This window comes from Centropristis striata, chromosome 11 (genome assembly GCF_030273125.1).
Source record: "Centropristis striata isolate RG_2023a ecotype Rhode Island chromosome 11, C.striata_1.0, whole genome shotgun sequence".
Lineage (NCBI taxonomy): Eukaryota > Metazoa > Chordata > Actinopteri > Perciformes > Serranidae > Centropristis > Centropristis striata.
In genome coordinates, this window is record NC_081527.1 from 1,676,019 (window position 1) to 1,703,439 (window position 27,421).

The 27,421-nt window shown below is 37.2% G+C and overlaps 1 protein-coding gene across 1 annotated transcript in view; it reads left to right on the forward strand.

The window, feature by feature from the left end:
- Positions 1 to 27,421, forward strand: part of brinp2 (bone morphogenetic protein/retinoic acid inducible neural-specific 2) — a 415,139-nt gene that overhangs the window by 289,171 nt on the left and 98,547 nt on the right. Inside the window, exon 5 of the mRNA XM_059344321.1 lies at positions 2,918 to 3,023. Coding sequence (XP_059200304.1) covers positions 2,918 to 3,023 — 106 coding nt within the window. The remainder of the gene's footprint in view (positions 1 to 2,917; positions 3,024 to 27,421) is intronic.

Consider the following 27,421-nt stretch of genomic DNA (forward strand, 5'->3'; position numbering starts at 1 on the left):
AATTTGTGTTTAAGTAAACATGAGATGTTATATTACTTATACATGTCAAAATATCATATGAAAGATTTATAGCTTTTACTCTGAATAGACAAACAGAAGAACCTGCAGAGGTTAATAGTGTTTAGACTCATAACAAGCTGCTAAAGCATCCTGTAGATTATATAAAAAGAAAATACATCTCACACTATAAAAAACCTCCATCAACAGAAACGCTGTTCTGACATATAACTGACAAGAAAATACTTCATAAATGCTGCATGAATTAAAGATTTTACCATTAAATATTACAGTATATTTCTGTTAGAGATATGGTGTTTAGTACATTTAACAGTGAGAAGTATTTTTACAAAAAATAAATGCAAAATGATGTCTTGTATATATATTACAGTATATTTTCCCTACAAACACGGTGCCAGTGTATTTTAAAGTGGAGTAATGTTATTCTAAAAAAAAAAAAACTGTAAAAAAAATCCTGATTTATACATTTACAGTGTTTCATTGTTACTGAAACTGAACCAACTCATTTATCATTTTACATCTTTTACTGTCATGGTTTAGCAGTTTTTCACCGTAAAATCTACAGACATTTTTTACAGTGCACAGCATAAAATTACGAGATAAAAAAATCCAAATTATGAGATAAAAAAAGTAAAAATTATAAGAAAAAAAAGTAAAAATTATGAGATAAAAAATCATAATAATGAGATAAAAAAGTCAAAATAACGAGATAAAACGTCATGATTATGAGATAAAAAGTCATTATTATGAGATTAAAAGTAAAAATTAAGAAATAAAACGTAAAAATTCCGAGATAAAAAATCATAATAATGAGATAAAAAAGTCAAAATAACGAGATAAAATGTCACAATTACGAGATAAAAAGTCAAAATTACGAGATTAAAAGTCAAAATTATGAAATAAAAAGTCAAAATTACTAGATAAAAAGTCATAATAATGAGATAAAAAAGTCAAAATAACAAGATAAAACACCACAATTACGAGATAAAAAGTCAAAATTACGAGATAAAAAGTCAAAATTACGAAATAAAAAGTCAAAATTACGAGATAAAAAGTCAAAATTACGAGATGAAAAGTCATGATTATGAGATAAAAAGTTAAAATTACGAGATAAAAAAAATCATAATTATGAGATAAAAAAGTCAAAATTACAAGATAAAAAGTTATAATTATGAAATAAAAAGTGAAAAATTACGAAATTAAAAGTGAAAATTACAAGATAAAAAAAAATCATAATTATGATATTAAAAAAATTCTCCCATGAATGTTGCTTTCATAACAGCCTTTATAGCAGTGCACAGCATATCAGCATCACTTTGTTTATTGATAAAGTCATGTATTTCTCTAAGAAAAAACCTCTCTAATTTACTATTTTTTGACATTTTAGTATGTGTGGTTTCTTGTATTCAGTCCATCTATCGAAACAGGCAGAAAAAAAACATAAAATGAAGTCATTTTCATACCTCATACCTTATCCTGCATGTTTCTTCCTGCAGACCTGACTCAGTGTGTGTTTCTTTGTTCAGTGTGCTAAATGTAAATGCTGCATACTGTTTAATGCACACATCATCTAATTAGCATCCCAACCTGAGGCGAGCTAGTCTTCCAGAATAAGAGCACTTGTTATTGTCTGTGATTCTGCTAAAACACAGCGTCGCTGACATAATGTACGTGTCGTCTGTTGTTTGAATATAACGAGTCAGGATTCATCCTGTACACAATGAAACAGAGTGGGAGGAACCGGGGTCACAGAGGGTAAATCTGCCCTGCAGTCAAAAATCAAAAAATCAGCTTGTTTTCTCTCTTATCGATCAGTTTAAACAAATCAGCCGATAATAAATGTAAAGCTGTGTAACATTTTAAAGAAGGTCTAATCCTGATTCTCGTCCTAATTAACCAACGTAACTGCAGAACAAACATCAAATCTCATGACGCCTGCTCCAACAGTTTTCATATCTTATCTTTAATGTTTGATGCATCTGCAAATGTATAAATTTAGCTGCTTTGTAAGACCAGAAACTGAATTTGAATTATTTATATTTTAATTTGAATCGCTTCACTTGAATAATTGCATTAAAAAACTGAATTGCAGCTGTGTATGCAGGGTGTCTGCAGCTGTGTCTGCAGGTGTGTCTGCACCTACGTCTGCACTGCAGGTGTGTCTGCAGGTGTGTCTGCAGGTATGTCTGCACCTACGTCTGCACTGCAGGTGTGTCTGCAGGTGTGTCTGCAGCTGTGCCTGCAGCTGTGTCTGCAGCTGTGTCTGCAGCTGTGTCTGCAGGTGTGTCTGCAGGTGTGCCTGCAGCTGTGTCTGCAGGTGTGTCTGCAGCTGTGTCTGCAGGTGTGTCTGTCTGCAGCTGTGTCTGCATCTGCAGGTGTGTCTGCAGCTGTGTCTGCAGGTGTGTCTGCAGGTGTGTCTATCTGCAGGTGTGTCTGCAGGTGTGTCTGCAGGTGTATCTGCAGGTGTGTCTGTCTGCAGCTGTGTCTGCAGCTGTGTCTGCAGGTGTATCTGCAGGTGTGTCTGCAGCTGTGTCTGCAGCTGTGTCTGCAGGTGTGTCTGCAGGTGTGTCTGCAGGTGTGTTTGCAGGTGTGTCTGCAGCTGTTTCTGCAGGTGTATCTGCAGGTGTGTCTGCAGCTGTGTCTGCAGCTGTGTCTGCAGGTGTGTCTGCAGCTGTGTCTGCAGGTGTATCTGCAGCTGTGTCTGCAGCTGTGTCTGCAGGTGTGGGAGTGAAGAAAAAGATGGCGGTGGGTAGTTTTCTCTGCTGTCAGAGATCTCTGCCACTCCACTCCACTGCCAGAAACAGGAACAAACATCTGCCTCATTGACTGCTAATGTGGCATTATAAGAAAAAACAATAACATATATTTTAACCAGATCTGTCCTCCCTCTGTTTCCTAGGTAACCGAAACAAGGACGGGCCCTCTCGGCTGCAGTAACTACGACAGCTTGGATTCAGTTAGCTCGGTGTTGGTGCACAGCCCGGAAAATAAGATCCACCTAAAGGGTAAGGCTGGATAACACACACACACACTCACAGCCACAGCCCCGAAGAAAAGGTCCACTGAAGGGTTTTACACACACACATTTGAACACACACACACACACACACTCAGTCCTGCCACCTCCATCCAGCAGCCTGCCAAGCCTCTCACCTCCTGTGTGTAGCAGTTGGCCGGGATGACCCTTTGCTTTACGCTGCAGTAGTTTATATGTCTGTTCTGCCTGGCTGGCTCTCAGTCTCAGGGGGAATCTGTTATCTTACCAGGCTGGAGAGAGACGCTGGGCACTGACCCCTACCTGAACCCCCAACCACACCTGGAACACTAGTACACAAACTCAAGTGTAACTCAGCCTCCAGTTTGATCAGACCAAGCCTCCACGGGGCCCGAAGTACAATTAAATGTTGCTTCGGGAACTCTATAATCAGTGTACCATTCATTGTTTCCATTTTTAATTGGTAATTGAATCAAATAATGAAAAATTGACTGGTTATTTTGTTATTTGTTTTCTATTATAACACAATAAATGAAAAAAATGCTTGTTTTTTCATATTTATATGAGGCTCAGATCAAAAATACGAAATGGAAAAAACGGGCACCAGGAATGAATTTGATTTTAATATTTAATTCCATCCTCCATAGGGCCCTAAGCCAAATTCGATATCATTAAATTACTTAAAACAGACACAAAATGACCAAAAAAAGACAGAAAATTGCTAAAAAAAAAATCACTAAATTACTTAAAAAAAGACACAGAATGACCAAAAAAAGACACACAATTACTAAAAAAGACACAATAAACAATAAACAAACTCAAGTGTAACTCAGCCTCCAGTTTGATCAGACCAAGCCTCCATGGGGCCCGAAGTACAATTAAATGTTGCTTCGGGAACTCTATAATCAGTGTACCATTCATTGTTTCCATTTTTAATTGGTAATTGAATCAAATAATGAAAAATTGACTGGTTATTTTGTTATTTGTTTTCTATTATAACACAATAAATGAAAAAAATGCTTGTTTTTTCATATTTATATGAGGCTCAGATCAAAAATACGAAATGGAAAAAACGGGCACCAGGAATGAATTTGATTTTAATATTTAATTCCATCCTCCATAGGGCCCTAAGCCAAATTCGATATCATTAAATTACTTAAAACAGACACAAAATGACCAAAAAAAGACACAAAATTACAAAAAAAAATCACAAAATTATTTAAAAAAGACACAAAATGACCAAAAAAAGACAGAAAATTGCTAAAAAAAAAATCACTAAATTACTTAAAAAAAGACACAGAATGACCAAAAAAAGACACACAATTACTAAAAAAGACACAATAAACAATAAACAAACTCAAGTGTAACTCAGCCTCCAGTTTGATCAGACCAAGCCTCCATGGGGCCCGAAGCACAATTAAATTTTGCTTCAGGACCCTCTTTAATCCGTGTACCATTCATTCTTTCCATTTTCAATTGGTAATTGAATCAAATAATGAAAAATTGACTGGTTATTTTGTTATTTGTTTTCTATTATAACACAAAAAACGAAAAAAAATGCTTGTTTTTTCATATTTATATGAGGCTCAGATCAAAAATACGAAATGGAAAAAACGGGCACCAGGAATTAATTTAATTTTAATATTTAATTCCATCCTCCATAGGGCCCTAAGCCAAATTCGATATCATTAAATTACTTAAAACAGACACAAAATGACCAAAATAAGACACAAAATTACAAAAAAAAAAATCACAAAATTATTTCAAAAAGACACAAAATGACCAAAAAAAGACAGAAAATTGCTAAAAAAAATCACTAAATTACTTAAAAAAGACACAGAATGACCAAAAAAAGACACAAAATTACTAAAAAAGACACAAAATGACAGAAAAAAAACTAAATTACTAAAAAAAGACACAAAATGACAGAAAAAAAATAAATGACTTAAAAAAGACACAAAATGACCAAAAAAGACACAAAATTACTAAAAAGACACAAAATTACAAAAGCACTTTGGATTCTCAGTGCGCTCTGCACGGCAGGAGGCCCACTTTACTGGTGCTTAAAGAGAGGCAGTAAGAAACACAAGGCCTACTTCAGCAGCAGCACACTGTTGACATAAAACTGTGTTTTTTTTACAATTATATAATAATAATAATATAATATATAATAATGTGATATATCTTTGATCATATAGAAATCATCACTCATACATGCAAAATATTAAACAATAACCAATGCACATTTCAAATTGTACATATTTTTTGGTAATTGCTCTTGGGGGCCCCCTAGTGGCCTTGGGGCCCTTAACAGTCACTCGGTTCCTTTATGCATTGGGCCGGCTCTGATTATCACCAGATGATTGTGATGATGGTTATTAGTGGGATAAGAAACTTCTCTTTGACCTCAATCAAGCTGTAATGTTCTTTGCTTAAATACCTTATTAACTTTACGACACATTGTGCAATTCAGTTTAATGTTTTCCAGCAATACAGTACTTTAATCCTAACTATAGATTTTTTATTTACTCTGTGGCAAATGAGCCAGAGTCACAGAGTCAGTGGGCCGGTAGTTATCAGACAGGATTCAGTCTGGGGGGTTCATGGTGTTGGTGGTTCGTCTGTCCGTCCACAGTAATTATCTCATACTGCTGGACCAATCAGACACATGCTTTGTGCTAGGGGTGTGCCATATCGTATCGTTTTTTATGGTTAAAAAAAAATGCATATCATGATATTGGCAACGTTCTTTCTTCTTGATGTAGTGGTTAAAGTTGTTTTAATCACAAATATCTACTCTCTCCCTGTCGCTAAACACATGCAGCTTTTTAAAATAAGAGCACAGTGTGTTAACAGAATCCACCACAGAATTTACAAGAAGACTGACAAAATAAGATGCCTTAAATGAAACATAAAAATTAAAACAAGAACCTTTATTCTCCTTTACAAAATTTCATTAAAATATGCCCCCGGAACCCCTAAATGGTTATTTTTTTATTATTTGCTCATACTCAACAGTCAAGAGTAAAAAATGTTGTATTTGGCAACTGATTTTTAATTATTTATACAGACTAAAAAATCTAACAAAATCTGTTTCACTGATTGTTCTTTATTTGGTCACTGAATGCTGACACGCTGACCTTGTGCATTAGAAACATATTCGTATTCAAACAGTAAGAAATGAAAACAAAAAAACTAGGACGTATGATGATCAAAAACAAGTTATTTGAGGAAAAACTTGCAATACTGAATGATGAAATTAATTTATTGCAAAGAAATAGAATATAAAAACTTAGTTGGGTCACTTTGGACCATGTTGTGCATCAAAGGGTTTGAAAAAAAAGGCTGTCGCAATTGTAATTGAGTGTTTTCAGCCCTTCGTTGAACAAAGAACTCCATCTAGTGGGCTCAGAAAATAAAGACAATGGTTCATGAAGCTTCGTTGTCACTTCACTTCTGAAAACACACTCAATTTCCATTCCTAGAGCCTTTTTTTTTATGAAGCCAAGACTAAAAAGCAGACTAAAATGCATTTCCGGCAATCAGCTAAGCTAAAGACCTGTCCAAGAATGGAACAGAACAGACATTTTTTTTACAGTGTATATATGAATAAAGATATAAACTATTTAATTAATACGGTTAAGCTAAGGAGCAGCCATTTGCAGTATAATGGCTGGTGTTGGTGATCAGGGAAATGAGGCTGTTCCTGTACTGGAGAGCAACTGATGTATTCTGCATCAGCAGGTCTGTTTGACCCCCTAAGAAACAACCTAATGGCATTTAAAAGGAACTAATCACCTCTCCGCTCTGTCAGCTTCCTATTTGCATCAAACTGTGGCCACACCTGGCATTAAGTCCAGGCTCAAGTAAAATAAAAGCTGGTCTGATTTCCAAAAGGTTTGAAATTGCATAAAATCACATCATTTCTTAGCATGTACCCCTAGAATAGACACTATAGTCCAGATGAGTTACACAACATCTGCATTGGTTTATATTCACTGATGATATGATACACAGTTGTTGAGGGTTGGCACATATGTTAAGATACAGCAGGAGGTGGTTGGTGGCATTTGGCGGCCAGTTAAACACGACTGATTGTAATAAATGTGCCTAATTTGCCATATTTGTCAGGCTTGGCTGAAGTCAGGACTCAGATGCATTGCAGGGGATCTTAAAAGTTTCTTTATTCAAAGCATTACCACATTTCTACCATTAAAACCTGTTGGGGCGCTGTTGCGTTATTCTACCATTAAAGCTGGGAAAGCCGATACGTGGTTTTGTAGTATTTGTAGTTTTTCCCACCTATTTTCGGTCTCTTGGCCAATGAAATGCATCAGAATACATGTAGGAGTGTTGCAATGCATCATGGGACTTTTCCAAAACTTTGAAATCGTCACTAAGAGAGAATTATTAAATAATAACACCTACAAACTAAAAGTGCTCCAAAAGGGAGGAACAAAACCTGATCAGAAAAATAAAAGATTCTACTAAAACACTATGAAAAACTGGATCAGGACAGTGACATCCAGGATTTTATATCAGTTAAGCAGGATGAAGTTTATTAAAATTGCCCTTTTCCCTGGTTTGTAGTGGAAGATAAATGTGTATGTCGTCGGCATAATAAGTGATATTGCACATTGTATTTACTGATGATTTGGCCCAATGGAAGCATATAGACAGAAAACAGCAAATGGGCCAAGGATAGAGCCCTGGGGGACACCACATGTTGATGAGGCATCTCTTTATGTCTCTCTCTCTCTCTCTCTCTCTCTCTCTTTATGTCTCTCTCTCTCTCTCTCTCTCTCTCTCTCTTTATGTCTCTCTCTCTCTCTCTCTTTATGTCTCTGTCTCTTTATGTCTCTCTCTCTCTCTCTCTCTCTCTCTCTCTGTCTCTCTCTCTCTCTCTATCTCTCTCTCTCTCTCTCTCTCTCTCTCTCTCCTCCGGCTGGTTCTGATATATCCATCCTGACAAGTGTCACTGCGTGAACAAAGGAATCAGTTTACTTTTGAAGAAGAATTAAGTTAATGAAGCTATTTTTACTGCATGGATTCATTCATCCTGACTGAATGCATTTGTTTGTTAATTCTCTCGGATGTCTGACTGTGAACACGCTGCGTTCTGCACAGCGGACCTCTGTTTTCACATTTTACATCTGCTAAAGTGGGCAAAGTGTTCACCTTTGAAACCTGCAGTGTACCTGAGTGTTGTGTGGAAACCTGAAGTCTGCAGTGCACAAACACTGAGGGTGGACTTTCCACCGTTGTTAAACTAAAACATCTATTTGAAACTCTGCATTAGGGCTGGGCGATATGGCCCTAAAAGAATATCACGATATTGCAGGCATTTTTTGCGATAACGATATTCTTGAAGATATTAGGAGATACCTAAAAAGATATAGAAAATGTATAAATAAATAAAAATCTAAAATGCAGTGTGAAGCGCAAATCTCAACAGTTGCCAAATACAAAAAAATTACTCTTGACTCTTGAGTATGAGCAAATAATAAAAATAACAATTTAGGGGTTCCGGGGGCATATTTTAATGAAATATTGTAAAGGAGAATAAAGGTTCTTATATGTTTTATTTGAGGCATCTTATTTTGACAGTCTTCTTGTAAATTCTGTGGCGGATTCTCTTAACACACTGTGCTCTTATTTTGAAAGCTGCAAAACAACTTTAACCACTTCATCAAGAAGTAGGAATGTTGCCGATATCATGATATGCATTTTTTTTAACCATAAAAAAAAAATATCGATATTATCGTGAACGATACGATACGGCACACCCATACTCTGCAGGACCTTTTCTATTCCTGACTGAATGTAGTGAAAAACTACATATTCCAACTCTCCATTCACTGTAAAAAAATGTCTGTTAATTGTTAAGCAGAAAAACTGCTAAACAATGACGGTAAAAGACGTAAAATGATAAATGGGTTAATTTAGTTTCAGTAACAATGAAACACCGTTAATGTATATATCAGCCAAAACAGCATTTTTTACAGTTTAAAAAAAATTACATTACTCCACTGTAAAATACACTGGAGCCATGTGTGTATCAAAAATATACAGTAATATATATATAAACTTGAATATCATGAATAAAGATGAAAGTGGCAAAAGACAAAAACTCAAATTTCGGAGAAAAATAAATCTGATATTTTAGATTAAAACTGGTATATTTACGATTAAAAGAAATAATATTTATATATATATATATATATATATATATATATATATATATATATATATATATATATATATATATATATATATATATATATATATAAGCCAGCAACACTTAAAACAAACATGTTTTGGTGAATAGAAAATGCTTTTAAAATAACATTCAAACTGCATGCAAGCTCTTAAGCTCTCAATTGGAACCAATATTTTATGTAAAATTCACCATATTCAGCAGATGAACAGCTTTAAAAGCATGAAAAAACACAATATCAATCCTAAAAACAAGTCTTTAAACAATAAGACAATTAAATAAGCACATAATAATAATTCCAATAATTAAATAAGCACATAAAGCTATGGTCAGTAGGTAAATTATACTCAAAACAAGATAATTAAGATACTTTTGCTAGATATAAGAAGAAAATACAAAAGACTTTGTTAAAATTAAAGTGATTATATTTCTATGCAATTTGTTGCAATTTGCTGTTTTCTCAAATTCCTCTGAAACACTTCAAAAATGAGGGAGAGAAAACAATCTAGATCAATAAATCAATGTTTTAGTTTGGAGGGTTAAAACATGCCTGGAGAGCTGTTGTTTTTTAAAGGAGAACGGGTCTTTTATTCTTATTTTCTCCTGTTTAGTCATATCTTTCCCACATGCCAACTTCATTTTGGGCTCGCTCTCATTTTACATTATTTTCAAGGGTCACTTGATAATCACAAGTGGCTCTCAGGGTCGTTTGCCTTGGATTTTCTTCAACACTCAGCCATTTTACTTTCCAGGGAGGCTAACTGCCTTCTTCCCAGTTTTCTTTTAAATGAAGCAGACAGAATACAAGTCATTACATTGTGAGGCAGTCTTCTGTGGATTGTCACTTCAGGTGTTAATAATTCAGCAGCAGATTCTACTAGTTCTACTACTGAGATGATGCTTTTTGGCACAAACTATAGCAGCAAAGGCTTCTGGGTGAACTGACTAATGGACAAAAATATTAAAAGATCATAAAGAAAAGCACTGTAAAAAATGTCTGTAGATTTTACGGTGCAAAACAGTTAAACCATGACAGTAAAATGAGTAAAATGATAATTAGGTTAATTCAGTTTCAGTAACAATGAAACACCGTAAATCAGGGGTCTCAAACTCAAATTACCTGGGGGCCGCTGGAGGCAGAATCAAAATGACCAAAAAAAGACACAAAATTACAAAAAAAAAGACACAAAATGACCAAAAAAAGATACAAAATTACTAAAAAAAAAGACACAAAATGACAGAAAAAAACCCTAAATTACTTTAAAAAGACACAAAATGACAGAAAAAAACCCTAAATTACTTTAAAAAGACACAAAATGACCAAAAAAAGACACAAAATTAAAAAAAAAGACACAAAATGACCAAAAAAGACACAAAATGACCAAAAAAGACACAAAATGACAGAAAAAAACTAAATAATTAAGACAGAAAATTATTAAAAAAGACATACAATTATTTTAAAAAAAATACACGAAAGACACAAAATTACCAAAAAAAGACACAAAATTACAAAAAAAAAAAAGGAATTAAAGGGACCTTCCACACACAACACGGTAAAGTGCCATTCATATAAAAATCACATTAAAATTTCATATCAAGGTGGGGGCCACAAAAAACAATCATAATTGTACAGTCTTTTAAAAATACATTACTCCACTGTAAAATAATAACGATTATTTTTCATTGTCGATTGTACTTCTCCAACTACGACTACTGAGATGATGCTTTTGCCACAAACTATAGCAGCAAAGGCTTCTGGGTGAACTGACTAATGGACAAAAATATTAAAAGATCATAAAGGAAAGCACTGTAAAAAAATGTCTGTAGATTTTACGGTGCAAAACAGTTAAACCATGACAGTAAAATGAGTAAAATGATAATTAGGTTAATTCAGTTTCAGTAACAATGAAACACCGTAAATCAGGGGTCTCAAACTCAAATTACCTGGGGGCCGCTGGAGGCAGAATCAAAATGACCAAAAAAAGACACAAAATTACAAAAAAAAAGACACAAAATTACAAAAAAAAGATACTAAATTACTAAAAAAAAGACACAAAATGACAGAAAAAAACCCTAAATTACTTTAAAAAGACACAAAATGACAGAAAAAAACCCTAAATTACTTTAAAAAGACACAAAATGACCAAAAAAAGACACAAAATTTAAAAAAAAGACACAAAATGACCAAAAAAGACACAAAATGACAGAAAAAGACACAAAATGACAGAAAAAAACTAAATAATTAAGACAGAAAATTATTAAAAAAGACATTACTCCACTGTAAAATAATAACGATTATTTTTCATTGTCGATTGTACTTCTCCAACTACGACTACTGAGATGATGCTTTTGGCACAAACTATAGCAGCAAAGGCTTCTGGGTAAACTGACTAATGGACAAAAATATTAAAAGAGCATAAAGAAAAGGAGAGAATATCAAAACACCATTACCCAGCATGGTCAGCCAGCCTTCTACTTCCCTTAGAAGAGAATAATCGCCGGCCCTGATCTGTAACCTTTCCTTAAAAAAAAGACACAAAGAAGGAGCAAAACTTTCTAGTCATTTAACTTTGTCCTTGAGACCGAACTAATCCCACGTGTGAGCTATCACACATTTCACTGAGCCACTGCTTCACAGTGGCCACTTCACATTTCTCCCAGCTCAAGTTTAATTTGCTTTTTCCATTGTAAGGCCAAAGGCAACAGTGATCTGAAGTGATGAGTGTTATCAGCATGGAATCTGGCTGCAGTGTTGCATCTAACAAAGTCAGAGGAATAGCTGCTTTCATTAAATCTAGGCGGCTGTGGCTCAATTGGTAGAGCGTTCATCCAGTAACCGGAAGGTTGGTGGTTCGATCCCTGACCATGGCAGCTACATGTCGAAGTGTCCTTGAGCAAGATACTGAACCCCAAATTGCTCCTGATGCTGCGTTCATCGGTGTGTGAATGAATTGCCAATGGTGGCAGTTGGCACCAGTGTGCCCTGGAAGATAAATGTGTATGTCGTCGGCATAAAAAGTGATATTGCACATTGTGTTTACTGATGATTTGGCCCAATGGAAGCATATAGACAGAAAACAGCAAATGGGCCAAGGATAGAGCCCTGGGGGACACCACATGTTGATGAGGCATTTCCTAAGATAACTGAGAAGGTTCTGTTTGAGAGATAAGACTTTAAAGAACCATTCAATAACGAAGATATAACAAGAATTTGTCCAACGTGCTAATTAAGCGGTTACTGGATGAACACTCTACCAATTTAGCCACAGTAGCCCCTAACACCAGTATGAATGTGTGTGTGAATGGGTGAATGAACCAGTTAGCCTCCAGAGGGATTTAGAGACGCTGGAGGTGACGTTTGGTTTTCGCCGTCGCTAACTGTGCACAACGTCAGCAGCTGAAAGCAGCATGGCTAATTATGCACAGAGTCTCCGCTGATCATAAACATAGTGATTGTAAATTAACCAGCATCACTAACTGTACACAGAGTGTCTGGTGCTTGTTGTAAACAAACAGAGATCGCTAAGTGAACACCTCCTGCAGCAGCAGCACATACACACTGTACTGCTACAGAGCTAACTGTAGCTAACTGTTGCTAACGGCGGCGCTTCTTAACGAGCCGGCCTCCGGCTCGTTAAGAAGAGTAAGAAGGAGTCGCTGGATTTGTCTCCAGTCGCTTTTTTGAAAAATAGTCACTAAGGGGGTCTGAAAAGTCGCTAAATTTAGAAAATTTAGCCAAGTTTGGAACACTGCTTCGCTGGCTTTTACAAATGTCGTGTGTTGTTGTGGCGTCAAGTACTACGTCACATCCTGCTTAGCGTTCTATCCAATCAGTAACCAGGCTGTTTTCAGGAGAGAAAAAAACCCCTGCTCTTCTACAGGGATGAAAAAAGTCCTGACAAAAGCCAGCTCAGGACTGCTCGTATTCAAATTAGATGCGTTTCGGGTATTGCCCGGTAGTGGAAACATCCTGAATAAAATGGACGTTGGGGGGCTTTTAAAGTTTCACAGTGCGTTATAAATAATCATTAATGGTATATGTACCTCAGAAGTATTGAGTTTAAACATATAATTTGTCAGAAATGTTATTAGTTGGTACATTAAGACATTGGTTGTACATGTAAGTTGGCTGAAATGGACTTTTTAAATCCCATATATTATATTATGTTGCTCTCCATTACAGACCTAAACTTTCCTTGCTTTTAATGGTGTAATGCATGATGTGTTTGTTGTAGTTTGTAATGGGATTGGAGAACCACAGCAGTGTCCAAGGCTAAACTCTTCCTCTAATTCCAACCAATTAGCCTGATGGTTTCCATTGAAGTAGAATTTCAGAACTCTTATCCTGGCAGCCCAATCAACAACAATTAGGTCATGCAAGTTGTTTCTGGCTTTCGTAGCACTAAATAAAATCTGTATTTAGGTGTCTGGTGTAATCAGTGGTTAAGTAATGAGCACCTAAGGGGCGAAGCTATCTTGAAAAGGCTATCTCTGTGAGAGGATATATTCAAGTATAACTATTAAATGTGCTTGAGCCTCTGCACCACTGATAAATCATAAAAGAAAAGAAAAAGCTATATGAGAGTTATAGGACAGGAAAGTGTTACATCATTTTGTGGTGATATGGTAGAAAAAGCTCAGCGCTGTACATTCTCCAGCCAAGAAGAAATAGTCTCTTTGTATTTTCTATTCCCCGAGCACTTCAACGCTCCACTGTTCTTACTCTTTCTGATCTCTGACTCTGATTGCATGTCTCTGTGTTTGTGTGTACCTTTAGGCTTTGCCTGGCTGTTTGTGTGCTTGTGTGAAATGCTTTGGTGCCAACAGTGGCTAGCCTCTTCTCATCACTAATGACTGTCAGAAACAGGCCGACTTTAGCCTTGACTCGGAGCCACGCTTTGAAATGGAGATGCAACGCCAATATTATTTTTATTGAATGTTTTTGCACAGCTTTTTTTCGCTTTCAAAATTAAACCTCTTCATTTATTAGCTGTTCATCCCTATTGTGTCTTTGAATGTGGGTGGTGTGCTTGAGGATTAGTGCAACAACAGCAACAACACATCAAGAGTCCAGGATCAGAACAACACACAGGAGCATGTAGGGAGAGATGGCTACAGAAACCACTGCATCACATGCATCACATGCATTAGATGCATTCAAGTAAAACTAAGCAGCACTCTTGTAGAACCTGATAATGTAATAAATTCCAGATAATGTAATAACCCTGATAATGTAATAAAAATCTGCACTTGAGTCCATTGAAAATGTAATAAAACCTCATAATGTAATAACTTCCTGATAATGTAATAAAGTGCATTTCCCAATAATGTAATACACTTTTTACCAATAATGTAATAAAGTATAACATTAATGGGAGGTTATTGATCAAATCAAAGATGGCGGAAAATCCAATATGGCCGAAAAACCCCATTGAGGATGCATTGAGCTGGGATTGGCCCAAGGGTTCCAGTGATACATCGTTAGTGAAAAACGGATGAACGGGTCAAAAGTTAATAAACATTCAACATAGAGCTCTGGAGCTAGAGTTGATACACAGTATCACCACTTGAACCCAAGTAATGGGTGGTCTGCTGTTAAATTATTACAATATTGGGGAATTATTACATTATCAGGACTTGCGAAATGAAGGCTAACCTGATATTGTATGATGACCTTCCATTAATGTTATACTTTATCACATTATTGGGAAATGCACTTTATTACATTATGGGGAAGTTATTACATTATCAGGTTCTACAACTCTTTTCTTATTTAGAGTATTACGGAGGACGGAATGTGTTCTGTGCATCCAGCCACCCATTGATATATTTATAAAATACATAATAAAAGTAGAGAGTGAAAATGAGGAGAGTTTATTCAGCAGCAGGCAGAGTGAAACACTTGTTGGCGACTCCTCTTCTCACCTTGCTGCGTCTCACCTTTGACACACGTCTTTATTGCAGCAGCACATTAGTATTCTGCAGCCTGTGGGTCCTGTTCATCATGCAACTCGCACCTGCTGATCTCAAATAAAAACACTTCAATATGTCACACCAAGTGCCTAGGGATGAATATTAACCCCTATTTGCCATCTTATATCATCACACAGGGCCCAACAATGCAGCCTGGATGAATGTCGCTGTGGTGCTAATTCTTTGGCTTATTTTGGTTAATAGAGGCCTTCAACACAACTTTTTTCAATCTTCAGATACACATGAACTCTGAAAGGGAGGTTGATATTAAAGCCTTTACAACCAGCCAAGCAACAATTTGGAAAAGCGCCTGGATTTCACCCTGACCACTATGTCTTTTTTTAATGAATTCAGTGACATTTTTCATTTTCCTCAGCCTCATTATTGAAGCATGGAGCCATTCTGTAGACAGACATTTCATTTTAAATTAATTTATCATTTGAATTTGCAATAAATTACAAAAATTTCAACTTCTGGTGCTGCAGTGGGTGCCAATTTGTCTCAGAATATGGAGAGGAAACCAAAGTAACACGCTTCACTTTCTCAGAAACCTTGATGAACGACATGCTGAATGACAGATTGCACTCAGTTCCAGAAACTAGTGGAATAAACAGAGGCTAATGGACGTGATGCTGACATTCATTCAGGCATGATACACATTGCTGTTCTAATATTATCAGTGGCGGACTCAGACTGTTGGAGTTGAAGGGCAAAACAATAAAAAGGGCACATTCTGCACAACACGGGGCACCACCAGCACACGAAAAAGCTATGATGAAATCGTCCTCATCCTTGATTGTGATTAGCATTAAGTTAAAAGGAGATCCAGATCAAAGTAATTTATTATATGGTACTGACAATTAAAACCATCGAACCAAACCATGTAGGGGGGTCCGGGGACATGACCCCCCGGGAGAAAATTCGTACATTTAAATAAAATGTATCACTCTTGTGCACTTTGAGAGCTAAATGAGAGCAAACACCTCACATTCGTCATAACGACACCAAAAGGAAAGCAACGCCTCTTTTGCATTCCCCGTTCGTCGGCTACCAAAAAGAGGAACATCTGCACCTCATAAGCTAACCCTAACCCTAACCCTGCCATATTCTTGCTCTAGAGGGCACACCATCATAATTTATTGTATGAAGGGGAACCCTGGAGACCCACCCAATCATTTTTTGCATGTGTTAAGGGCAGCCAATAAAGCACTTCCTCTTGTTTTCACCACTCTAGAGGGCACTTTAGCTCGCTTTTTCAACCATGGAGGCATGATCTGCTGTATGCTAATGTCAAAGAAGCTTACCGAGCTACTGCCTTGCCCCCAATAGGACGATCAGACCACTTAGACTTGTTGCAAACCCTGTGTGTGGAGGCAGCCTGCAACTAAACTCACAGTTAGGAAATGGACACCAGAGGCTCTAAAGGACTGCTTTGAATGTACATACTGGAATTCTACCAGACTAACCGAATTTCCCCTCAGGGATAAATAAAGTAATTTTGATTTGATTTGTTTGCAACAGAAAATTTTCCTTAAATCACTCATTATTACGCCTCTAGGTTTCTTCCTTTCTCACTTTGATTTAAAGCCTATTTTAACTCGACATATAATTAATCTCACACTGTTTTTATTAATTACATACTGCTCTATGGAGGATATGAGGACAACCATTTAATCACTTAATCAATAAATCATCAATCCTACATACTGCAGAGAGGTGGGAGGACTCAGAGGCAGAGCAGGGTAAAGCATTTAAACGTTTACTTGGTAAGATTTCAAAGCGGAGTTCAGTGACAGGTAATCTGTTGGCAAGGATAAAGGAAGCAGGCGAGGGGCAGGAAGCGAGCAGGAAGTGGGTAATAGAGAGATGATCTGGCAAACAGGGCTGCCTTCTACATTTATAGGGGAGATAGAGAGGGAATCAGGAGATCATAGGGCCAAGTTTCACACTTCCAACCAAGTAATATAGCTCAGTTTGGTCTCTGATGATAAAGAGATGCTAGAGATTATGGATAAAAAGCACTTGGCATTTTATAATTCTTGATGTTGGCTGTCAACAGTAATAAAGATTCTGTTGTTATCAAGGAGCCAAATAGGTTGTTGGATGTTTTTTCTGTGAGATTTGTGTTTGTGTGTCTGTTTGAAAGGTGTAGCATGGGCGCAGGGAAGAACTGAACTTTGGAGCAGATCTGGAACACACGGCAATCAGAAAAATTATTTTTCACTCACATATAAACAGCGAGATCGGGGATTCGTGCTGCATTTGTGTCTGAAAAGTTTCAAAAATGAGTCACCGATCATATTTCACAGCTCAGCGGGTCCTTTTCCTTTGCTTTTTATTGGAATGTAAATACTGGAAACAGATATTAATGTGTTTGGTTGTGTTTTACTGCTCAGAACATTTAAACTTTTGGTAACACTTTATATTAGGGAACACATATTCAACATGAATTAGCTGCTTATTAGCATGCAAATAAGTAACATATTGGCTCTTAATGAGTCATTCTTCAGTAGTTATTAATGCCTTATTCTGCATGGCCTTATTATACAACCAGACATTAACTAAGAGTTTTCCCTCAATAACCTCAGAATTATTGATTATTAGTAGTAAGTAAGGAAGTTGTTGTATATGAGTTATGATCTTAATAAGCTTTACTTTGTATGGACTTTATAATCTCTACATAGTGGTGAACGAAACCATGGAAACGGCAAGACCTTCATTTTAATGCCTGGTGCAACTAAAAGTACATTTGTTTGGACAAACATAAGAGTTTAATTTAAGAGCTGATATATAGACACATTTCCATGGTTTTCTTGATAATTAATTAATCAATAAAACCATGTTAAATGTCTAAATATCAGCTGTTAAATTAAACTTATCAGCTATTTTTGTTGTTGTCATTATATTTGTCCAAACAAATGTACCTTTAGTTGTACCAGGCATTAAAATGAACAAGAAATTGAAGAAAATAATCATTTTTTCCATGACTGTTCCATGTCACAGTACACAATGACTGTAGATCTATTGGCCTGTCCTCTCTGAGTGCTCTTGTATTTATCTTTTTCTTTTCAGCCACCTGTTTCCACTCCCCACCATGCATCTCAGGAACCTGTCTGTGTCTCCCTCTGATGGGGGCTTTTAGGGTCATTACCCATAAGGCCTTGCTTCCACCCAGAGACACAGATTTAGATCACCCCAGTAGACCAGAAATAACACACCCATGCTTCCCTCTCTTTCTATTTCTCAATCTCCAACAGAGACTACACTTTCCATTTTGGGCAATTTGAAGCTCTTAAGCCTCCCTTATGATCACCACCCCACTGTTACCAGTGTGTGTCCGACTACCAGTGTATATATGTGTGTGTGTGTGTGTGTGTGTCCTCTCTTAGCCCTTGCTTTTGGTCCACTTCACTGGGATGCACTCTCTGCTGTAGAGGCGGAGGTGTTGGTTCCCTTCGAGTGTTGCTCCTGCTCTGGCAGTGACTCAGCTACAGTAACATGGAGCTGGCACAGATGTTGCTGTATCACACACTCTCTTTGTCTCTCTTTGGGCTTATCTCAATGCCTGCATGTCCTTTTTTCTTTCTTTCCATTTGAATTGTCACTTGAATTTTCTGCAGATGTGTCTCTCGGAATGAAACGTATGGCTTCCTGGGTGGGTTTGTGCTCTCTTGCGATAGTTTTGTGTTCATTCAGCTACATGCTGGCTGTATGGGCGGTCAGGCTGGGAGCAGATAACGCCGGCTTGGAGGTGATCTTAGAAGTGTTTGGGTGAAAAGCCTCCACAGCCCAGAGTGCCTTTTCAAAGAATGAAGCTCCCTCTTCCTCTCTTTCAACAACCTTTACATTCAGTGTGTTTACATGCACAGTTTAATCGAGCTATGCTTAAAAATCGATATTAGCGTCTAATACGACTTCTGTCCTTGTCCCAGTTTACATGCAACTGAGAAAATCTAATAACTGACGGGAACGTGTCCTCCTCCTCAACACTGGGTGGAGATATGCGTCGTTTCGGTTTCAGTTTGACACTTTGTGCCATCGCTACTGACCGGCAACCAGCTGATGTGACCGGCTAATGTGCGACCGGCTAATGAGACCGGCTAATGTGACCGGCTAATGCGACCGGCTAATGAGACCGGCTAATGTGACCGGCTAATGAGACCGGCTAATGCGAGACCGGCTATTGCGACCGGCCAATGCGACTGGCTAATGAGACCGGCCAATGAGACCGGCTAATGAGACCGGCTAATGCATCCGGCCAATGAGACCGGCTAATGAGACCGGCCAATGAGACCGGCTAATGAGACCGACTAATGTGACTGGCCAATGCATCCGGCCAATGAGACCGGCTAATGTGACTGGCCAATGCATCCGGCCAATGAGACCGGCTAATGAAACCGGCGAATGAGTCCGGCCAATGACACCAGCCAATGCGACCGGCTAATGCGCCCGGCAAATGTGTGGCCGGCTAATGAGACCAGCTAATGGGACCGGCTAATGAGACCGGCTAATGCGACCGGCTAATGCGACCAGCTAATGAGACCGGCCAATGCATCCGGCTAATGAGACCGGCTAATGTGACTGGCCAATGCATCCGGCCAATGAGACCGGCTAATGAGACCGGCGAATGAGTCCGGCCAATGACACCAGCCAATGCGACCGGCTAATGCGCCCGGCAAATGTGTGGCCGGCTAATGAGACCGGCTAATGCGACCGGCTAATGCGACCGGCTAATGAGACTGGCAAATGTGAGACCAGCTAATGAGACCAGCTAATGAGACCAGCTAATGAGACCGGCTAATGAGACCGGCTAATGCGACCGGCTAATTAGACCAGCTAATGTGCGACCGGCTAATACGGCCAGCTAATGTGAGACCAGCTAATGAGACCGGCTAATGCGACCGGCTAATGAGACCGGCTAATGCGACCGGCTAATGTGACCGGCTAATGAGACTGGCTAATGTGACCGGCTAATGAGACCGGCCAATGCGACCGGCTAATGAGACTGGCTAATGCGACCGGCTAATTAGACCAGCTAATGTGCGACCGGCTAATACGGCCAGCTAATGAGGCCAGCTAATGAGGCCAGCTAATGTGCGACTGGCTAATGCGACCGGCTAATAAGACCGGCTAATGAGACTGGCTAATGCGACTGGCAAATGTGCGACCGGCTTTCTTAATGCAATAGCTTGTTTTTTTCAGGTGTCATGTAAACGTCCTGACTGTTAAAGGGTAAAAAGCCTCCACAGTCCAGAGAGCCTTTATTTAAAGAGTGAAGCTCCCTCTCCCTCTCTTTAAACAACCTTTACATTGACGACTGCCGTTTAGGGCCGTGATGTCAGCAAAGGCAGCGATAAGGCGTTTGGCAAGCGATTTATAAGCCGTGTTACACAGTGACAGGTGGTGTACTGAGAATTTGTTTCAGTGAGTGCCCAGAGTCAGGCCTGAGCCCAGGGAGGCTCTTGACAGACCTCTCACCCTGCAGGAGCTCACAAGTGTGGTACAGCATCTGTCCCCAGGCCCCTGCTACCGCTACTGATGGACTTCCAGCAGAGTTCTGAAGAGGCGTTCGGGGTGCTGTGGGGGAGGATCTGTTAGAGGTTTTCCTGGAGTCCCTGTGAGAAGGCCAGCGAGCAGCTGTCAGCAGGCAATGGTGTCATTTCGGACTTAAAAGTGGGGCCTGCAGATTCGTTTTTGTGCTGGTATTATAAAATCTTGTACACTGAGAAAACTGCTTTGACTGTGTGATACAGTGGCAGCAAATCTACATTGTATTCCAGGGACAGCTATAATAGACCCATAATACCGTCACTGGTCCTGAACAGAAAGGGATAGAACAGAATAGAAAGGGGAGGTTGGTGTGTCATTGAAAATGAATATAAATATTAATATGTGCTAGAGCCCGACTGATTTATATCTTGGTTTTTCACAGACATTTCTCTATCTTTTGACATTGATATATATTGTCTGATATGAAAACATTTCTAACAGAACCTACAACTGTAAAAAAAAATGTCTCTAGATTTTACAGTGAAAAACTGCTAAACCAAGACAGTAAAAGGCTGTAAAATGATAAATGAGTTCATTCAGTTTCAGTAATAATGAAACACCGTGAATGTATATATCAGTCAAAAGAGTATTTTTTACACTTTTTGAAAAATACATTACTCCACTGTAAAATACACTGTAATATGTATTTCACGACTATATAAACAAGCTGTCACTGTAATTTTTGCATTTATCTTTTGTAAAAATACTTTTTTCTAACTGTTAAATGTACTAAACACCATATCTCTAACAAAAATATACTGTACTATTTAATGGTAAAATCTTTAATTTATGCGGCATTTATAAAATATTTTCTTGTCAATTATATGGCAGAACAGCGTTTCTTTTGATGGAAAAAAAATGTTTATTTAGACAGTAAAAAATCCAATAAGATGGCTATCTTAAACGTGAAATCAACAGTGGCAATGTATTTTTGCCGTAATATTAAAAAAAGTTCTACAAAATTTACCACGGTAAAGTTCTGGCAACCACAGCTGCTGGTTTATGCAGTAAATTATATCATATTGCTACTTTTTTATTTTTATTTGTATTAAATTGCAGGAATTGACTGACACGGAACATACATTCCTATACAGCTATTTAATTTATTTTTATTAAGATTTATTAAATGGTGAGCAATTGGCTTGACACTAAATATACAGTACTGATGTTTTTAGCTATTTATTATTGAGTGTTTATTTCTACTTTAAGTTGATAATGCAATACATTATATGTATATTGTAGAATAATTTGAAATATTCTTTAATGCATTTATTTGTTTAAAAAAGCAGTGCTCTGAGTACCTATGTATAGTCATATATATATTCATGCAAAATATGAAAGTGGGAAAAAATCAATATATTGGCCTGTATGGTGGTGTAGCGGTTAGCACTCTCGCCCCACAGCAAGAGGGTCGCAGGTTCAAATCCAGCCTGCATTATTCTGTTTACATGTTCTCCCCGTGTCAGCGTGGGTTCTCATCGGGTCCTACGGCTTCCTCCCACAGTCCAATAACATGCAGCTTAGGTTTAATTGGTGACCCTAAATTGCCCGTAGGAGTGAATGAGAGTGTGAACGGTTGTTTGCCTCTATGTGATAGCCTTATTTCCATAATCAATGCGTATTTAAAAGGTAGAAATAAAATAAGAAAATATTGTTTTTCCTGCTCTGCATGTCAGTTCTTTCAGTTTTTTTTCCCCAGACAGATTTTGTGGATTTGTTATCATACCTTTTTTCTTTAAGACCAACGAGCCAATGTCATGTTATAACAGGCATTTAATGATCAGACTGATAGCTATGGTTGCATATAATGTTCTGTATATCTCGATAAACCAGAGCAAAGCCTAATCCAATCAGCAAAAAACCTGTTATCATGGTTCCGGATAGATAGAGATCTTCTATGTCCTCCACGGAGAGAGCCGCCAGAAATATAAGCAGAGAGACTGCTCCTACTGATCGTTGGTGCTATGAAGTCAATGGAGTATTTTTTCTTTCAGTATTGTTGTTTAGTATTTTGTATATTATCTCTCTATCCAAACATCCTGATTCTGCCAGTGAATGAAGTAAGCCGTTCTGAATACAACCACAGATTCATGGCAAATTCATTCAAAAACTGCTCTTGCAAAGAAACAAAAAAAAACAATCGCCAGAGCACGACTTCTTAATGACGTCACAACGTAAAAACTTCAGCAGCATGTTTCCCTGCTGTCAGCTGATCTCTAAAGTTTTGGCTTTTCCACAAGTTTCCATGTCCAATTTAATGTATCAACTCTTTTTCAGCAAAGGTAAAAACTACCTCGACCAAGTGTAGTAACATGATTTTACTTTTTTTCAGATATTTTTCAAATTTTGCTTTAATTTAATTTTAATGTGTTTTTTAAAATCTTTTGTGTTTCATGTTTTTGTGTGTTATCTGTGTGTGTTTTTTTAAATGTTTTTTATATTTATTTTATGTTTTTTAATTATTTTTTGTGTGTTTTTATGTGTATATTTTGTGTTTTTTGTGTTTTCTTAATTTTTGTGTTTTGTTTTTTGTAATGTTTTTGTGTGTTTTTTTCCAAATGTTTTTATGTGGTTTATTTTTGTAATTTTTTTGTGTGCTTTTGTGTAATTTTCTAGTGGGGTTTTTGTGTTCAAAATGTTAATCCAGTAAGTCAAAATAAAAAAATAACAATCAGGTCATATTGGTGAGGTTGTGCTGGAAACAATGATACCAACATGGCATGGTAAACGATTTTTTAAGTGGTTTATACACACAGAATGAAAAGGAGTCAAAAACCAACAAAATAGCCCCAAACTCCAGAGGGTTAATATATAATTGTTGAAGTTGGAGACGGTATAATTTATTGGGAAAAGCTTTCGATTGTGAAATGGTCAAGACCAATCGAAGAGGTCCTTTGTCCGGTTTGCAGGTGTTTCTTGTGAAACCTTTACATGAAGAGACTTTGTGAAACCTTGAGCAAGTCTTTCTGAAAAGGCCTCGCCAATATGGACAGACAAGGATAAATACGAGATGGTACTTACAAGGCTGGAGACAGATTCAAGGATTCTAACCTATAAAGATGGTGGTTAAAAGAGAGGACAGGCGCCATGAAAGTACTTTCCAGCAGAATGCAGAAATAGAAGAGGGAGGGAATAGGGGACAAGGTTACAGCCAAGTTATCAAATGGTAGTGGTTGTTGCTCCAGTCCTTTGAGGGTAGAATCCTGGCTACAAATAAAGTGACTGCCTCCACTCTCCAGCATCAGATCTGTGAGCTGGAGACCCTGAAAGTACTCCTAGAGGTCTCAGAGGAGGACTAAAGTGGCAGTTTTTTTTACCTGCCAGTACAAGAGTGAGGTCAAGGTCTGGTGGGCTTACAAAGTGGGTTTTTGTTCTTTCCAGCCACAAGTGGAACAAAGCTTGTTGTTTTTAGCTTGATATCTGTGGCTGGTCTTTTTATCAGGCCCATATCCCCAGGAATTAGGTTTATATTGGACAGTTCTGCACCACGCAATGTACATCTATTGGCAACGCTCAGTTCCAGTGCAGGTAGTAGTAGTACACAGCAAAATCGGGAGTGTTAATTCAACTCAAAGAGTGTTAAATTTAACACTTTTTCTGAGTTTATATAGTTCTCCCGGATTCTGAGTTAAAATTACACTTTGAAAAGTGTTAATATTTTAACTCTTTGATAGTGTTAAATATTTGACACCCTTGCTGTTGTTTTATGACACCACATAAGTGCACTTTTAACTCCAAATTGTGTTATTCCTTTTCTAATTTTTAACATACATCTGGCTACTTTATGACAAAAAGTGTAATTTCAACACTAAAATCGTGTTATTCCCTTACACTGTGAGTGTTAATTTTTTAACATACATTGTGTGACTTTTACACATTAAAGTGTATTTTTAACCCTAAAATCATGTTATATCCTTTCACTAAGTCACAAAATCTGAAAATCAACTCCAGTGATTGTTAAACAACTCCAAAATCAACATTCACCAACTCAAAATTATTAACACTGAAAAAACAACACTACAGATTTTTGCTGTGTACTTTATGTAGGAGAATGTGGGATGTTGGGACAGTAGGGGTCTTGGATGGGCAGCTAGCAAATAAAGATATGCTACAGTTCATTTTAATGGCTGGTACAACCAAAGGTACATTTGATTGGACACATATAATGATAACAACAACAATATCTGATAAGAGTTTAATTTAAGAGCTGATATCTAGACATTTAACCCTTTGATGCACAACATATTGACCCCTTCTAATGTACAATATGGGTAAAAAATGACCCTCATTCATTCCCTTCATGTTATTTAATGCTGCTGTATGTTTCTGTGCTTTTGATATCAGCTTATTTTATGATTAAATATTCCAAGTATTCTTTAAATATCTTGTTTTTGATAACAACAAATCATTATTTCCATTTTGCCTTTCATACCTTATGAAGAAAAAAAGTTTCTGTATTATTACATAGCTAACTACTTGGCGAAGTAGCTTGCTAAGCTAACTACTTACCCGAGAAGTTAGCTAAGTAATGAGCTTAGCAAGCTACTTAGCTAACTGCTTAGCCAAGAAGTTAGCTAAGTAATGAGCTTAGCAAGCTACTTAGCTAACTACTTAGCCAAGAAGTTAGCTTAGTAGTTAGCTTAGTAAGCTACTTAGCTAACTACTTAGCCAATACGTTAGCTAAGTAGTTAGCTTAGCTAGCTACTTAGCTAACTACTTAGCCAAGAAGTTAGCTTAGTAGTTAGCTTAACAAGCTACTTAGTTAAATACTTAGCCAAGAAGTTTGCTTAGTAGTTAGCTTAACATGGGTCATGTTGTGCATTAGAAGAGTATGGACACAAAAAGGGATTTTTATTCAAAAATTAATAAAGGAAAACATAAAATTAGGATGTATGATGATCAAAAACAAACTAATTGAGGGAAACCTGGAATACTGAATGATGAAAATAATTTATTACAAAGATAAAGAACATACAAACTCTGTCGGGTCACTTTAGACCATGTTGTGCTTTAAAGGGTTAACATTCTTGATAAAAACCAAAGTCATTATCAACCATGGAGAATGTCTAGATATCAGCTCTTAAAAACTCTGAGGCATTAAAATGAACAATTAATGGAAGAAAACAAGGGTGGTCTTATATTTCTCCATGACTGTAAAGTATGTTCTGTAACTATTAAAGGACAATTTCTGTCTTTTTCCACAAGAACCTTATCTTTAGTAATTCGAGCCTGTCAGAGGCAAAAATAAGCAATTTTAGTAGACATCAGTTAAAGGTGTGCAGTTGCTTGTCTGGTTACAGCAGGGGTCTCAAACTCAAATTACCTGCGAGCCGCTGGAGGAGGTATCAAAATGACCAAAAAAAAAGACACAAAATAACCAAAAAAAGACACAAAATGACTGAAAAAACAGTAAGTTACTTAAAAAAAGACACAAAATTACTTAAAAAAAGACACAAAATTACAAAAAAAAAGGCCCAAAATTATTAAAAAAAGACACAAAATGACTAAAAGAAACAACAACACAAAATTAGAAAAAGACAGAAAATTACTAAAAAAACAACACAAAATTATTAGAAAAAGACACAAAACTACCAAAAAAACACAAAATTACTAAAAACAAAAGACACAAAATTACAAAAAAAAAGACACAAAATTACTAAAAACATACACAAAATTACAAAAAAAAAACACGACACAAAATTATAAGAAAAAGACAAAAATTACCAAAAAAAGACACAAAATTACCAAAAAAAAAAGACACAAATTACCAAAAAATACCCACAAAATTATTTTAAAAAAAGACGCAAAATTACCCCGAAAAAAAAGACCAAATGACATGGTAACAACAACACGGCAGATAATAAACGGTCCAGTAGCAGCTGCCTTTCTTTTTGTTAACAAAAACAAGTGAAACATAGCTCCAGCTGGAGCGATAAAGTGCCATTCATATAAAACTCACATTAAACTTTCATATCAAGGTGGGGGCCACAAAACATCGTCACGAGGGCCACAATTGGCCCGCGGGCCACGAGTTTGAGACCCCTGGGTTACATGATTGTTTTTTTCACCAACGCTGGTTACAGCACGTTCCCTCAATACTGGGTCTATTTCAAACATTGTTATCCCAGTATTGTGGGATTATAAAAATACCAGAATTCTGTTTAAAATGCTTATTTATTAGTTTTCCTTCAATTTGCATACCTACTAAAATCCATACTTTCCCTCATGTTTGTCAGGTTTTTTTTGTTTTTTTTTTTACATTTATATTCACATAACTGATGGAGGTATGAATCTCTGGTCATATGAAGTGTATTCATACATACAGTTGAGGTTATCAAAGGGTCAGTGCAACAAACAGATGCCTACTGTGGCAAATATTGATCCAACTATATAGAAAGGTTACGCAGAATGCAGCATTTGTTGTGTTACTGTGAGGTCAAAGGTCACGCTGTGGGCAGTGGGAGGCTCATGTTGGAGCCGAGGCATCGTGATCTCCAGAGAGCTGATCTGGAAATATGCTGCAGGCTCTGCATGGCTTACAGGCTGGTGGTCAACACTGGAACAGGCAGAAATAAGAGGCGAGAGATCAGTTCAGGGAGGAACTATTGTTGGTGGTAATGCGGAGTTTAGCTTAGTGTATTTTAAAATACAATTGAGAACTTTTGTTC